This window comes from Anoplolepis gracilipes, chromosome 8 (assembly GCF_047496725.1).
Source record: "Anoplolepis gracilipes chromosome 8, ASM4749672v1, whole genome shotgun sequence".
Lineage (NCBI taxonomy): Eukaryota > Metazoa > Arthropoda > Insecta > Hymenoptera > Formicidae > Anoplolepis > Anoplolepis gracilipes.
In genome coordinates, this window is record NC_132977.1 from 5,995,659 (window position 1) to 6,010,644 (window position 14,986).

The window sequence follows — 14,986 nt, forward strand, 5'->3', positions numbered from 1 at the left end:
ATCTGGATATTTTTATATAGAAAGAGAAAATAGATTTCAAATTAGTCAAAGAATATTACTGAGCGCTAATACAGTAGTATCGAGATTTGTATACAATGATCAATCAAATCAGTCTATATTGAACATGAACATGAACTGGGTTTTAAGCAACACACTTTCGACACACTGAAGTGCTTTCGTCAATTCTGTAAGTTAAATCAAGGTGAGTTTAAGGTCGATCTTCTCTATCGTGCATGTTAAATACTTTCCAAAACAGGAGCTTTCTCGCAGTCATACTTTATTTAAAATAAAGATGTTCCGCCGCGATAAAAAATAATAATGAATAATGAATAATAGAAAATAGGCGACGCATGAATAATAAATGTTACTTTATCTGATGCATTTAAAAAAATTAATATATTTTTATTTCTACCACAAATTAAGAAAAGATTTTTAATTTCTACAGATTATATCAAAGCGATATATTATTATATATTTTTCTGCACAAAGCGAAACACAATATTCTTGCAATGATATCTTCTCAATATACTAAATCATATTTATAGCACAAGTATTTAAAAAAAATCACACAAACTTTCTCATCCTGATTTAAAAAAATTACAGGTGCGGTTGTTTTGAAATACAGTCGCGTTTACAGCTATTTGAATTTGTCTTTTATGCATTTGCCAACTACGTTCGGTCATCACTTTCGCCGATTTCGTAAAGCTGGACTTCCGCCAAAAAGTGTCACGACTATTTCTGCAGTATTGCTGCATCTAAATATATATTTCGTACGTGATATACATGATGCATATCACGCAAGTCAACCTTTTCTGCATGACTATATGGTGAAAGAGGATTTTGTGTCGCAAATTTCAAGATCGTTTTTTTATTCGTTTCAAGTAATTGTACGAAAGAAATAATATAATACTTGAATATATTTGACAAAAATATGTTTTATATGCTTATACGTTGTTTTTCACACTTAGAAAAAATATATAATATTTAATATTATATATAGAATAAAAATATATAATATAAAATATAGAAATAAAAATATTTTTATGCTTTACTTTTCTCTACTTGTCGCACATTAAAAGAAAATTAAGTGATATCGCGCGTACATCATAACTCTTGTATGTCATAAAAAAGATGTTACATTTAACGAGCAAAAACTTAACGCGAGAACAGAGGAATCTCCAACATTGTTGAACAGATTGGCCGGCTTGATGCAACATTATCTACATTTCATTGACCTTCGAACTTCCTTTTCAGATCTCTTCAGGAAGATCACACGTTGCAACACGTGAGAATTCCCGTCGGAAAATAATGGGAAAGATGTCTCATTGTCTGCTGCAGTTGTCTGTCTTTAAAGATTCCAGTCGTCTCTCGAGAGGATTAGTGCTCTAATTGGATTCATTTCTATGGTAAATGATGTTGAACAAGGACACGACCTTAATTGCGATAAGAGGAAATTTAATAGACTGCTTAAGAGACGCGTAAGAATTTTTAACAAAAATATATTTGATTAGCTACATGTTTTTATTAATCGCTCTTTTCCCGAGTTTAGAATTTATTCACAATATAAATACTGTGTTAAAAATAGTTCATTTATAAGAATAAAATTATTTTGTACATTATATTAAGATGCTTCGGACAATGTTGACTTTCGTCGTGCAGACTTCCTTCGTACAATTAATAATTCTATTGTCCAGAGAAATATCGTAACAGCAGTCATAAAATTAATCAGTATAATATAAATTGTGTAATTTCCTGTACTATCTCGTATTAAACCTATAATAAATTTAATTCTTTATTTAAATCTAAAATCAAATTAAATTTCTTTCTTTTCTTCTATATTCTTTTTTTTTCTCTTATATACAGATATATATATATATATATATATATATATATATATATATAATAAGATAATAAATAGTTAAAATAATTTTATATTTAAATTTTAAATTTTATACTATGGTACCTAGTATAGGACCAGCGCACATAAAGATCACTCCGTTAATCAACATCTGGATCCCTGAAGCGCTGGGTAACTTTTCGAGAGAAACGTAGGTGGGAACCACTAGAGTCATGTACACCGAACGAATTCCTTTCGCTGATCCCAAACCGATAGCAACGATGAGTACCGCAAGGAAGCTCTTTGCAAAGATCAATGCTGTACCGAAAATAAATAAAGATAAATTTGTTACTCTCTCTGTTATATTGTATAATTTCTACTTTTTCACTTTTGTATCGTGTTTTTTTTTTAGAGATCAAAACTTGATAATAGAAAATAATTATACGCTACCGGTCCTGCTAATTAGCAGAAGAAACAGGCTAAGCATATACATTATCCTAGGTGTTTGATGCAGCCACTCTCCCAGATACGGTGCCATGCCTCTGCTAATGAAATCGACTATTGCGATGACGCTCATTATGTTGGCAATTTTTGCCGTTGTCATTTTCATATCAGCGAGAATGAACGGCGTCGTTAAGGAAAAGTTTATCTCCGCGAAAATCGCTATCGCCATTCCCAACATAATATTTACATAAATAGGATCGCGCAGAAGATCAAAATCGTAAAGATTAGCTATTCGATCCCAAATTCGATAGATGACGGATTTATCTCTACGATTGCAATGTAATTGTTATCATTTGTTATATACCAAAATAATATATTTTGTGTTAAGTCTTTTCTGATTACAGAGTTATAATTTATATTATAATTTTATACATTTATATATTATAATAGACTAAGATGAGAAAAAAATAAAATACCTTATTAAAAGCATCCTTAAAAAATAAAAAATCTGGTAATAATACAAACGCAATTTTGATTATTACCTATTATTTTTATTTGAACTTAAGATATCCTAAGGAATAGTAATTTTTGTTTTTGCATACAATTTTTCTATTATATAATTTTTTTCGTTTTTTTTTGTTATTACTTTAAATATTTAATCATAATTTTATTACCGATTTTATAAATTTTGAATTTTTGCTTTAAGAATGCTATAAATTTTATTTGCAATACTATATAATGTTATTTTATATTATATTCTCATATACATGCACATATATTATTAAATTATAAATAAAAAATGCCGTTTTTTATTTATACTAATTTACTCACTCGTCATCATATTTTTCCTCGGTTGTAAGGTTGTCAGTCTCTTTTTCTAATAGCGAATTCTTTTCCCTATTCTGGTCCTTCTCCATGTTTTGGTTTATACTATTACTTTTATTTGCTTTATTATTAATGAATGTCAATTTTTTCGTTACGGGTACAGGTTCGTCGAAAATCTTTATGCTACTACCAAGATTTATACTTTCCATGCTTTTTGCTATAAAAATTATGTATAAAATTTTGTTAAAATAGTAAGCGTATTTTTTTAAATTTGTAAATAATCATTTTTTTATATCATGCTTATTATTATTAATTATATTCTATCAATTTTGTATATATGTATATCAAATTTTTACACACAGATCTGAATTTGTTATTTTATTGCCTGATTCCAAAAAATTATAAACTTTTAATCAGCATGATATATTTACATATTTACCTGAATTACACAATGAATGTTTTGAACGTTTGCGACCGTCACTCAAATTTGTCATTGACACTCCTTTAATTACCTTTTCGGTGTCATGATTTACATCATACACTAAAAGAAGTGTGATAATTAATAAACTTTTAAATTATATACATATATTATAGGGTTACACACTTGTTCTGTCTACAGAAATCTGTCGAGGTAAAGGTATATCGAATCCATAAATGCTTCCAACTTCGACATCGTGATCGATACTTGATATAGTCAATTTCCTTTTTCTCTGATAATTGTTCAACATCAGTTTCGAAGAGTATATATTAGCATCATCTTCCGCATTATTAATTGATGTCTCTATAAGTAATCATAAATTATTATTCAAGAGAAAGTTTTGAGTGAATATATTTTTAATTAGCAAGTAAATACCTTCTTCATTATTGTTCAAAATTTTAGAATTTTCAGGAATTGTTTCTAAGCAGATAGGTGTGCTTTTCATATGCCATTTAACTGGTTGTAGTAATAGTACACCTATCATCGAATGAAGACTATAAGCGCCAAGTATTAAGATGGTTTCCTGTTTAATATTACATATTTAATATTACATGCGTTATAATTTATGATAATCCAGTACAGCTAGAGTTGCATTCAAAGGAAAAGCGCGATCCTATAATATCGAAGCCCAAACCTAAATACAATATTCCTTTTTGTCCTACAGTGTTAATATATCAATGACATTTCGATTCTACTTTACCTTGACATAATCATCTTGTATATCAAGAGAATGTTATTCTTTAAAAAAAGGAAAGATTAATAAACTCGTGCTTCTTCTATTTAATTGCCACAAAAAGATATTTAATTTTTTGAATCTGTTGTATATTTTTTTTAGTAAAACATAATTTTTTAAATACCTGTATACCGTAGAATGTAAGTAAGTAGGATACTACTTGAGGCATAACAATCGGACCTAATGCGATGATGGTTATTGCCAAGCCCATAGCTCGATTTCGCCTTTTAGTGAAGTAAGAATTAAGTGCCAGAGAAAATGCAGACATCGACATACTTATGCCAATAGCTATGCAAAAGGAATATTAACAAAATCAAGATAATTCATTCTAAGAACAAACATACACGTTGTATATTTAAAAATTTGATGTTTATGATTTAAATTTAAAATTTATTTTAATAATTGTTTATATGTGTGTATTTCTGAATCATCAAATTTTTACATAATGTAAAGATATTTTTTTAATAATTATTTCGTTTAGAAGCGATTATTATAACATTTACAATTAATACTATGTTTTATATATATATAAAAGATATTATTGTAATAATGTGCTTGTTACGCAAAAAACTCTATTTTACTTACATGTTAACATTCCATAACAAATAATAAGAAAAGAAAAGCTTTTGGCAAATGCCGTTGACATTATTCCAACTGTGTATAATATACTTCCAGCCATCGCTGCTTTCTTATATCCATAGGTCTTTAAAAGAACACCATTAATCATGCCAAGCAGCATACCAAATGAAGAATTCATATTGATTAATACTGATATATCTGTCGCACTCAGATTAAATTCGGCGATACTATCTTTGAATATTAATCCGAATCCTTGCATAATTGGAATGGTTGATATCTATGAAGTTTTTATTTTTTTCATATTAATCTCTTTTTCAATTATGAAAAAGAGCAATTTTGGCTTGTTGACAAACATTATACTTTTTGTCGTGCTATTATTTTTGCCATCTGTATTTTTCACTTATAAAAGTAATTAAGTATTCTTAATGTGTTACAAAATGTGCATGATAACTTACGCCATTTAATGCATTAGCTAAAACAATAACCCATCCCCATCCTCCATCCGGTGGCACTTTTGTAGACATTTTACAAATTAATGTAAAATTAAATTATGCACCAGAATAAAGTTTTGTGCAATTTTTAAAATAATATTAATTATCCAAAGAGTATTATGGGACAACGTGCAGAGAACACTAAAAATTTGCTTTATTAAATATTGCTTTATTAAATAAATATCATTATGTAAACAACATATATTAACACATAGAAAATATTAAAATTCACTTTATTAAATAAATAAATTTATATTTAATATTTTTATTTTATATTTAACATTTTTATTTTAATATCTAACATATATATATTTATGTAGTCGTAATAATGTCGTCATAATTGTTATACAGAGTAATTGTTTTATTTAACAATTATTATTGTTTATAATAATATATTATTTGATTAAATAATGCATTATTTTTGCAATAATCCAACCAATCATTTTATATCGAATTTATATAGTAATTGTGACTTGCGATTTTGCAGACTTAATTACTCATCAATCAATTTTATCTACATTGATCGATACTGTGATCATTACTTGACATTTACTTCACGGAACGTGTTATGCGAATATGTCGTAAACATCAAAATTGATTTTATTTTACTCACAATAAGTAAATAAATTTTTTACATACTACTTACTAATATTATATAATATTATTCCCGCTGAAAGTTTATAATTGAATGTCTAATATATATACAATTTTAGTACTTAGAACACAAAAATAGTTGCAGTATTGCAAAATTATATAATTTATAAACTGTGTTGAATCTAGTATTTTTCTTTTTTTTACGAAATAATTAATGCACAGATTTATTTAGTTTAATACTGATACACAGAAAAACGTAACACGTGAAGCTACTATCACAATATATTTTTCCTTAGCTTAATCATAACATTGTGTCTTGCGTTATGATAAAACCTGTACTGACATTAAGATTTTCAGGCAAGATAAAAAAAACTTCTCAAGCTAAGAGCTAATCTAATCTGTTCACGTCATCTATGAGCGTTCAATAAATCGTCAGAATGTAAAACAACCTTGTAATAAACTTGTAAAAATTTCAATTTCACATATAAAATCTAATATTGCATTATAGTTGTAAGTAAAATATGATTTATAAAGAAATTTATAGAAATTTATATAGAAATAATTTACAGAAACATTATATACAAGGTGTCCGATAATTTGTAAAAAATCTCTCGTGTACAGGTAGAGTGGATCAAACTGAGCAAAAAAAATCTATATCATTTTGCGATTTTCGCAATAATTATTGAGAAATTAATTAAAAAATATCGAACAATTATAATATATATATATATATATATATGTATAATGTTTCTATAAATTATTTCTATATTTTTAAATATGTTTATATTTATTGTTTATTTATTATTTATTATTTGATTATTTTATGAATTAGTAATTGTAATATATTGTAGCAAAATTTTTACAAGCACTTAACAAGATGTTTTATTAGTATAAAATAAAACAAAAATAAATGATACAATAAGTGTTGTAGAGAGCAAGGACACAAACCAAAATAAATTAAAGTAAACGATTTAAGAATAATGAATCATATAATTCAAACAATTTAAAATATAGATATGAAAATAATTAGTAGAGAACATAATATAAATTATAAAACATCTTGAAATTCGCGAACGTTTCGGGCTTCAATTTGAGCCTTCTTCAGCGCAATAAAAGACAAAAATATATAATTTATTTTAACTTAACTAATCTAATTGGAACGCAGTGAAATGGAATTATAATTTAATGTTTCGGTAACCAGCGCTGAAAATATAGTTGTCAATGTGTACAGTTGTCAATCTGTATAATCAAGCATGGTTGATGAGCCAAGAAGAATTATTAAATGTGTTGTTTATTGATAACTTAAACGCAATACCGGTTGAATCCTATAATGGTAATTATAGTATTGGTAATTATTTATATATTAACATTATCTTAAGTCACCAAACAATCTAAACAATTAAAATTTACTTACTAAGACAGATAATAAAACAGCACATTTTTTGACAGAAATGATGGACACTAGCGCAGTTAAAGAGTCAGGATGTTACTGTCAAAAGTTTCACTAGGTAGTCGTAATATATATACGGACCATTGATCTTTAGATTTTTGGAAGTTTGTTTATTAAGTCGGTATATAAAGTCGGTAAACTATCTTTTTAAAGATTTAAACCGTTCTTCTGTCTCTTTATGAATAGCATTTCTGAGATCAATCTCTTGTTATAAAAGGGAATCTCATCCAGCAGCTCGACATCGCCCCAACAAAAATCATGATTATACAGTTGTCTATGATTAGTAACCATCGAAAAATTATGGACGTTTCTATTAATCTGTGATTTATGTTCAGTTATTTTAGTTTTTAACATTCTTGTCGTTTGTCCTACATATGAAGCATCACAATTTGAACAATTAATTTTATAAACCACATTGGTTCTGCAATTCTGGGAATAATATTTTTATGCACCTTGATGAATCTATCGAGTTTATTCATGCTACAATAAGATAATCTGATATCCGTATTTTTAAGAATGCTTCTAAATTGTTCAGTTAAATTCGGTAAATACGGTACTGTAAAAAATGAGGAAAGATTTTTCAGTGTCGTTTTATTGTTATTGGAATCCGGTCTATTAATTAAATATTTAATACGTTGATGAATGACGTCAAATATCAGTTTAGAGGGTAGCCGTTATCCAAGAGTACTCTGATGATAATATCGAAATTTTTTGTATGAAATTTTGGATGGTAAAAACTCTATCAACAAGACCAATAATCGTGCCCCTCTTTTGACCCAACGGATGTTGAAAAAAAAGTTCAGGTATCTATCTGAAAACGTAGGTTTACGGAACCAATCAGAGACTAAGTAATTATTTTCCACTATGACTGTAACATCTAGAAAATCAATTCTTCGGTCATGCTTAATCTCTAAGGTAAACTGTAATCTATTATGAAGAAAATTAAAAACAGAAAGTATCGAGTCAATAGAGTCAAAGGGAACCGCCATTAAAATATCAACATATTTGTAATATAACGGGGAACTAAACATTAATGTGTTGAGAGCTCGATTTTCCAAATCTTGCAGAACAATGTCGGCTATAATCGCGGGGACAAAGGAAAACCCATAGGAGTGCCAAACGTTTGCCGATAAGTGATATTATTAAACGTGAAGAATATTGAGTTTAAAACCAGTTTAATTCCATTTAAAAATTTACTCTCAGGTAAATCATAATTATCCCGCAAGAAGGCCCATCTATTAAAAACACTTTCGATAGCCAAATCTATAGGAATATTTGTAAACAACGACACAACATCCGACGAGATAAGTTTTATATTCATTGTTTAGGTAAATATTTGATATCTTATTTAAAAGATCAAAACTATTGCTAACATAACTTCGTGTTGTGGAGAAGTTATTGTTCATGATCTTGTGCAGGAACATTGCAAGGAAATGAAGAGGAGTATTTATGGAGGAAACTATAAGTCTATAACATTAATTTTATGGACCTTTGGTAGTCCATATGCCCTATGGTAAAGTACCATCAGTAAACAAGAGTGATCGATAGATAGCATTCGAAATATAACCGTGACTTTTCCACCTAGATAATAAGTTCTTTAAGTTGGAAATTAGTTTTTTTGTCGGATCTTTTTTAACAATTATATAAGAAGCTTCATCTTTTAATAAGTCTTCTACTTTTCTTATATATTCAAATCTGTCAAATTGGAGTCCAAAACGTTCGCGAATTTCAGGATGTTTTATAATTTATATTATGTTCTGTACTAATTATTTTCATATCTATATTTTAAATTGTTTGAATTATATGATTCGTTGTTTTTAAGTCGTCTACTTTAATTTATTTTGGTTTGTGTCCTTGCTCTCTACAGCACTTATTGTATCATTTATTATTAAAATAAAACAATTTTATTATTATACGCATTTTTTTATTTTTGTATATAATATTAAAGTATGATTAAATATTATACAATATATTTTATTATTCTACACAAATATAAAAATAGAAATAATTAAAAAAAAATTTATAACTTTAAATGTACGCAATAATGATAATTGAATTTTTTAAAATTGTTTTATTAATCTTTTAAGAAAGATAAAAAAGAAAACGAAGAAAAATAAAGTAAAATATAAGAATTAGATGATATGCGAATAAGTGTGATGAAGTATATTCGAAAGTATATGTGCGTATATATGCATATTGTAATGCTCACATTTACATAAGTATACCTTTGTTTCATATCGAGTTGTTATTCGTTGAGAAGACTAATCAATGTGTGCATAGAAATTTATATGTAATCGTTTTATTTTATATTAAATAATCAACAAACAAATTATTTTTTAGATCAGAATCACCTTTGGTTATCAAACACATTCAAGTTTTTGCTGATATGCGACATATTGTATATGTTACAATAAAAGTAATTAATTGATATTTTTATGAAATCAATAGTGATTTAATAAAATCACTCACTCATTAAAATATTTATTTTAGCATATTTGAAGTTAAGTACACTCATTGATTTTATAAAATCAAAGTATGATATATATATTTTTAATATTTTTTTTATAAAAAAATCATATATAATTTTATAAAATCACATTTTATAAATTTGATAATGGTATATGAAAGAAAATGATTAAATTTCAATTTCAATTTTATATAATATAATATTTACATATATAAAATATGTATAATATAATTTCATACAAGTGTTACAGATTTCATAAAATCATATAATTAGATACCTTTACAATAACATATACATTATTAAATTGTAGCACATAATATTTTATTTACACTAACAATTTTTTTTATATTATCTTTGTACAAAATTTGTAGGCATAAAATGCTAACCCCCTATCTAATTAATTTTAAACATTTTGATGAGAATTTTCTTCTGAATTCTGTTTAGTTAATCTTAAAATATTACCAAGAGTCCAAAGTCCACTTATGAACCATAAAAAGATACAGAAAAAGCTGAGAAGAGATGTAAAATATAGTGCACCTACGTAACTGTCTGTTAAATCATGCACTAAACCTAAAAATATTTAATTATTAATTAAAATACATAAATATACTTTAAAATATTGTATAATATTGTTTTATATTTAATTCCTAAAATTTTAATTAAACACTCCAAAAAGAATTGAAGCAATGTTTATTATAATACAATTAGAACTCTTTACCTATGATTGGTCCCACGCTAATAGACAGAATGCCGTTACAGACCATTAGAATACCGGATGCAGACGGCAGCCTCTCCAACGGTACGTAATCGGGAATAATTAGAGCTTGGAAGACAGCCTTGGTTCCCTTTGCCAATCCGACGATCAGGGATACTCCAATCACAATGACATAGGAATCACCCCATGTTGATAGAACTATTAAGAAATTAACATAAGTATTGATTTTATAAAAAATGTACATAAAACATTGACAATGCGAAGATTAATTCAGATAGACATAATAATTTGATTATTAAAATTATAATATAGACGTACAATATATATCATATATATATATATTATAATATTATAATATTAAGAAATGTCGTAACATATAAAAGGTAAATTTAGATTAGATTTTTACAAAGAAATCGACAATTTAATAATTTATAAATATATTGTGATTAACGATTTGGATCGTATCTCTCAATTATTATATTATTATTATATTTAGCCAGCTATCAACCCACCCCAAAGATCGCGGTCTCGTCGTGAAGAAATTCCTTGTGTTCGTATACTTTATGTGGCGGTACGTACTAGTCCTTCCAAGGATCGATCCTAGCAGGGATATCACGTAAAGGTTTCTGCACTTCCAGCCGGTTTTTTGTGCCAACAGTGGCACGCAAAGTCGTCCTGTGATATCCGCGGCAGCCTGGATCGACATCACCGTAGCTATCGACGTTCTGTCAAGACTCGCCAATTCGGCCAGGACGAAAGGTATCATCGCGTTGAAATTTGTTTCCGCCACCAGCGAGATACTCATACCTATTTTTCAAGTGTATGTGTGTGTACTATATTTATATGAAACTTCTATTCTAGTAAAAAAAAAAATTTGGTGAATTCGGTATCTCTATCTACCTAATACTATAGCTACGTAACAACTGTCATGAAGAAGATCGAGATCCAAATTCGTGGCAATTTTGTTGAGAAACGAAATTTTTTCATTTTTATTCACTTTTGCTTTACTATTTTTCAAATGATGACTCGATTGTCTTCCCTTTTCGGCATCTTCCTCATTTAACAATCGACACTGGACAATGTCATCTTGTAAGTTTGCCTCGTTATCAGCACATGAAGCTTCTGTTTTTCTCCAATTCTTTTCTTCCTTCAATATATTAGTAGTTTTATCTATCAGAATAATCTAAAGTAGAAAATGTTTTTTCAATATTCTATATTTTTTATATTGTTGATACAATTTGATGATTGAAATATAAAAAAATGGAGCTAATCAGTATAAAATTGTAATTTTTTTCGTATACCTTTAACTCACCTCTCTCTGCTTTTCAAATGGTCTTAATAACGATGCACCGATGAAAGAATGCGTGGCAATTCCAGCAAGGATTAAAAGAGTACCAGTCGTGGCATAATTCTCAAGAAGTACATCTATCAAAAGAGGCATCACGATTGGACCTAAACCGGTCATCGTAATTGAAAAACCCATAGCTACGTTGCGTTTTTTGCGGAAATACGTATTCAAAGACAAGGTTGTCGCTGGAAAAATAATTCCTTGTCCGATACCTGTCAAAAACATATGCGTATTTAATAACTAATATTAATATTTAATTGAAATTATAATAATATCAACCATGAGAAAGTTAATTATAAACTTTGATGATATCGTAATTTCGCGAATGTAATAACATTATTAAAATAATCATACTATTAGAACTCAGGTACGACAGCTGTAGTGCTATTTTTAGCACAGCTTAACACTGAGAAGAAAAAGCAAAAGCCTCTTGTGACAAATTCCGTGACAGTCAGTACACTTTATCAAGCACGTCATCTAATTTCAGTAATTATTTTGTAACACAAGTTACTTACCGATAATAATGCAAAAAGTAATAATAAGAGTCGGAAGAGATACCGCAAAAGCAGTAATGCAGATTCCAAGAACGATCGTCAAGCTGCCGAAATATGCAACTTGACGAAACGTAAATTTCTTCATCATTGGCCCACTTATCAGGCCTAGACTGCACGTTATTGTCCCATTAAGATGAAGAATTAGACTTGTTTGTGTCGCGGTGATACCGAGACTCGAGAAACGCTCCGCGAAGATAAGTCCGAAACACTGTTGTATTGGCAGCACGGCTAACTGATAAAAACAATTACAATTAGTTTTTCGTAAAACTATTGTTAAAATTTTGTAATATCTTTTTTTTTTAATATAACGACAAGATGTTATATAAATATTACAAATATCGATAGAATATTTTAGAATTAAAATCTAATTTTAAAATATTTTTTCTTTTTGTAATTTTTAAATGCAACATTTTGTCGAAATAAGAAAAGGAAACAAAATTTAAATAATTTTTAATTAAAGTAAAGAGAGATCGCAAGCGCCGGGATTAAAATGTTTTATGTCAAGAGGAACTAAACGCTTTGGAATAGCAATGATAAGAGAAAAATTGACTTACATTGATAACAGTCACGCCGACAACGATCGCCCAGGCCCATCCTCGGTCTGTTTTATCAAGTGCCATTCTATCAATTGTATCAATCAGTCTTCTCAAGCGCCTCATAAGAGTATGCGATTCTTAGAAATTTTCAGTTGTATTATGCGCTTGTACTTTTCGTAAATTGTGGACTTTATCATCTTCCAACAGCGTACGATTTTAAAGTTGGATTGGCTGAGTGTCCGATAAGATACGATGTCTTGCTGCGAATGAGATAAGGTTTCTTTTATTTCGATTTCTCATCATGTTATATATGTTATATATTTACGTTTACGTAGTTCAGAAAGTTCGTATTTAATTGACTTGACCTTTCGCAATATTTTTGTTTTTTTTTAATGCTACCGGATTCTGTGATCAAACAAAATGTTTACATATTTAATATTCAAAACGTAATTTATACAGTAAAATATAACTATAATTTTAAGTAAATATTAAGTAAAATAATACAGTCAAATAATATTATTATAAATTTATATAAAAAGTATAATATATATATATATATATATATATATATATATATATATATATATATATATATATAGCACATGTATATGCATATATCTTGTACTAATTTCACATAGTGATTAATAAAGTGATATTAGAGTAACAATGAAAACGAGCAATTCGTCTCAATTTGGCTCAATTGACTCTAGAAACTCGTATTTATAATGATGAAAGATAGCGACGACTGTCGCAAGTTGTCAAAGTTGTTAAATGTCACATATAAGGTATAATATTTCGTAGTAACTATACATATACCTTTACATTTTTAAACTTTTAACAAGCTTCAAATTTTTAATTTTGTTAATTTGTAATTTTAATATATTGTCAATAATATATTGGTGTTTTAAAATAAATATATTTATTACATTTGTATTTCTTTCTACTTAATATTTATTATATTTGTATTTTTTTACTTAAATAACAATTATAATCAAATAATTAAAACAATTGGGACAAAATATTTCCTTAAATTTAATTAAACTTTTTTCAAATTATTCGTTTCGATTACTTAAATGCGACAGTAATAATTACATGTAATAATGTGTTTCTCTTCTTTTGTTTGCTCTTCGCGTCAGAACAGCTTAACTTTTTTATCTGTTTTAATGAATCAGGCGTTTTTATTTTCTTTCGCACACTGTTTGCTTAATGATCAAGTGCAGATGTTTAGCGAATATATATATATATTTGGCGAAGATGTTCGTCAAGTCTATGTTGGTAAATTAATGTTATTGAAAAATATATAATTAAATATTTATAATCTACTTATATAAAATTAAAATGTTTCAAAATCACATTCAGACAAGCAACACTCCCGCGCGTTTAATTTTTAATCCATTTAAATGTCGAGCACATGTTTAAAATGCACATAAGATCTTAAGGTAATATGGATGTACACGTGAAAGCTAGGAACATATGTTCTGACACGAGCAGCGGACTCTCCGAGACTGGCTTGAAGAAGAGCGTGAACGATAAAAACCGGCTCTGCAACTTCATCCAAACGTTGATCGTTCGTAACAAGTGGTAACAGCGTCTTTGTTCACGAATCCGAATGCAGGCGCAGTTCTCAATGTATTTATTTATCAGTCAATTTCTTACACACATTTGGTGCAAATTAATCAACGCGTCTCATTATCTCGCAATAATAATGCTGTGCAATGACACATGAGTGCGAGGATGTACATGTGTTATATTAGACATATGGAGAATCAGGATTTTATTGCGCTTTAATAAATTCGAATTTTATATAAAAAGAATTTTAATAAGATTAATACAAATAAATAAATGTATAAAAAGAAATATTGATTATATACATAGTATATATTTGATTTATTACGCAATACATCACCTTTTTTTAATTAAATATTTTTTCACTAA

The 14,986-nt window shown here is 27.8% G+C and overlaps 2 protein-coding genes across 4 annotated transcripts; both read right to left on the bottom strand.

Annotated features, from left to right (window-relative positions):
- Positions 1-940: 940 nt before the first annotated feature.
- Positions 941-6,420, bottom strand: LOC140668891 (uncharacterized). Its single transcript, XM_072898214.1, has 11 exons — positions 6,034-6,420; positions 5,352-5,528; positions 4,903-5,173; positions 4,442-4,605; positions 3,960-4,107; positions 3,711-3,887; positions 3,546-3,647; positions 3,113-3,323; positions 2,288-2,607; positions 1,964-2,155; positions 941-1,773 (listed from the first exon to the last, which is right to left on the bottom strand). The coding sequence occupies exons 2-11, from the start codon at positions 5,418-5,420 to the stop codon at positions 1,622-1,624; spliced, it is 1,806 nt and encodes a 601-aa protein (XP_072754315.1). The 5' UTR covers positions 5,421-5,528; positions 6,034-6,420; the 3' UTR covers positions 941-1,621.
- Positions 6,421-10,172: 3,752 nt separating this feature from the next.
- Positions 10,173-14,920, bottom strand: LOC140668656 (monocarboxylate transporter 14-like). Of its 3 annotated transcripts, none has more exons than XM_072897863.1 (8): positions 14,144-14,912; positions 13,070-13,311; positions 12,477-12,747; positions 11,926-12,173; positions 11,514-11,796; positions 11,193-11,420; positions 10,617-10,811; positions 10,173-10,468 (listed from the first exon to the last, which is right to left on the bottom strand). In XM_072897863.1, exons 2-8 carry the CDS (start codon positions 13,172-13,174, stop codon positions 10,302-10,304), a joined length of 1,497 nt encoding a protein of 498 aa, XP_072753964.1. In that variant the 5' UTR covers positions 13,175-13,311; positions 14,144-14,912; the 3' UTR covers positions 10,173-10,301. The 3 variants fall into 3 exon arrangements, with proteins under 3 accessions (XP_072753964.1, XP_072753965.1, XP_072753966.1); XM_072897864.1 differs by lacking the exon at positions 14,144-14,912 and adding an exon at positions 13,377-13,396; XM_072897865.1 differs by lacking the exon at positions 10,173-10,468 and having other exon boundaries at positions 10,645-10,811; positions 11,126-11,420; positions 14,144-14,920.
- Between the last annotated feature and the right edge of the window lie 66 nt (positions 14,921-14,986).

Excerpts from the sequence above, each read along its gene's own strand:
- LOC140668891 (XM_072898214.1), bottom strand. The coding sequence starts at position 5,420 with ATGTCTACAAAAGTGCCACCGGATGGAGGATGGGGATGGGTTATTGTT. Across the intron at positions 4,108-4,441 it reads TTACATTCTACGGTATACAG|GAAACCATCTTAATACTTGG; the intron begins GTATTTAAAAAA and ends AATATTAAACAG. Across the intron at positions 3,888-3,959 it reads TTTGAACAATAATGAAGAAG|AGACATCAATTAATAATGCG; the intron begins GTATTTACTTGC and ends GATTACTTATAG.
- LOC140668656 (XM_072897863.1), bottom strand. The coding sequence starts at position 13,174 with ATGAGGCGCTTGAGAAGACTGATTGATACAATTGATAGAATGGCACTT. Across the intron at positions 11,421-11,513 it reads TTACGTAGCTATAGTATTAG|GTATGAGTATCTCGCTGGTG; the intron begins GTAGATAGAGAT and ends CTTGAAAAATAG. Across the intron at positions 10,469-10,616 it reads TAGCGTGGGACCAATCATAG|GTTTAGTGCATGATTTAACA; the intron begins GTAAAGAGTTCT and ends AAATATTTTTAG.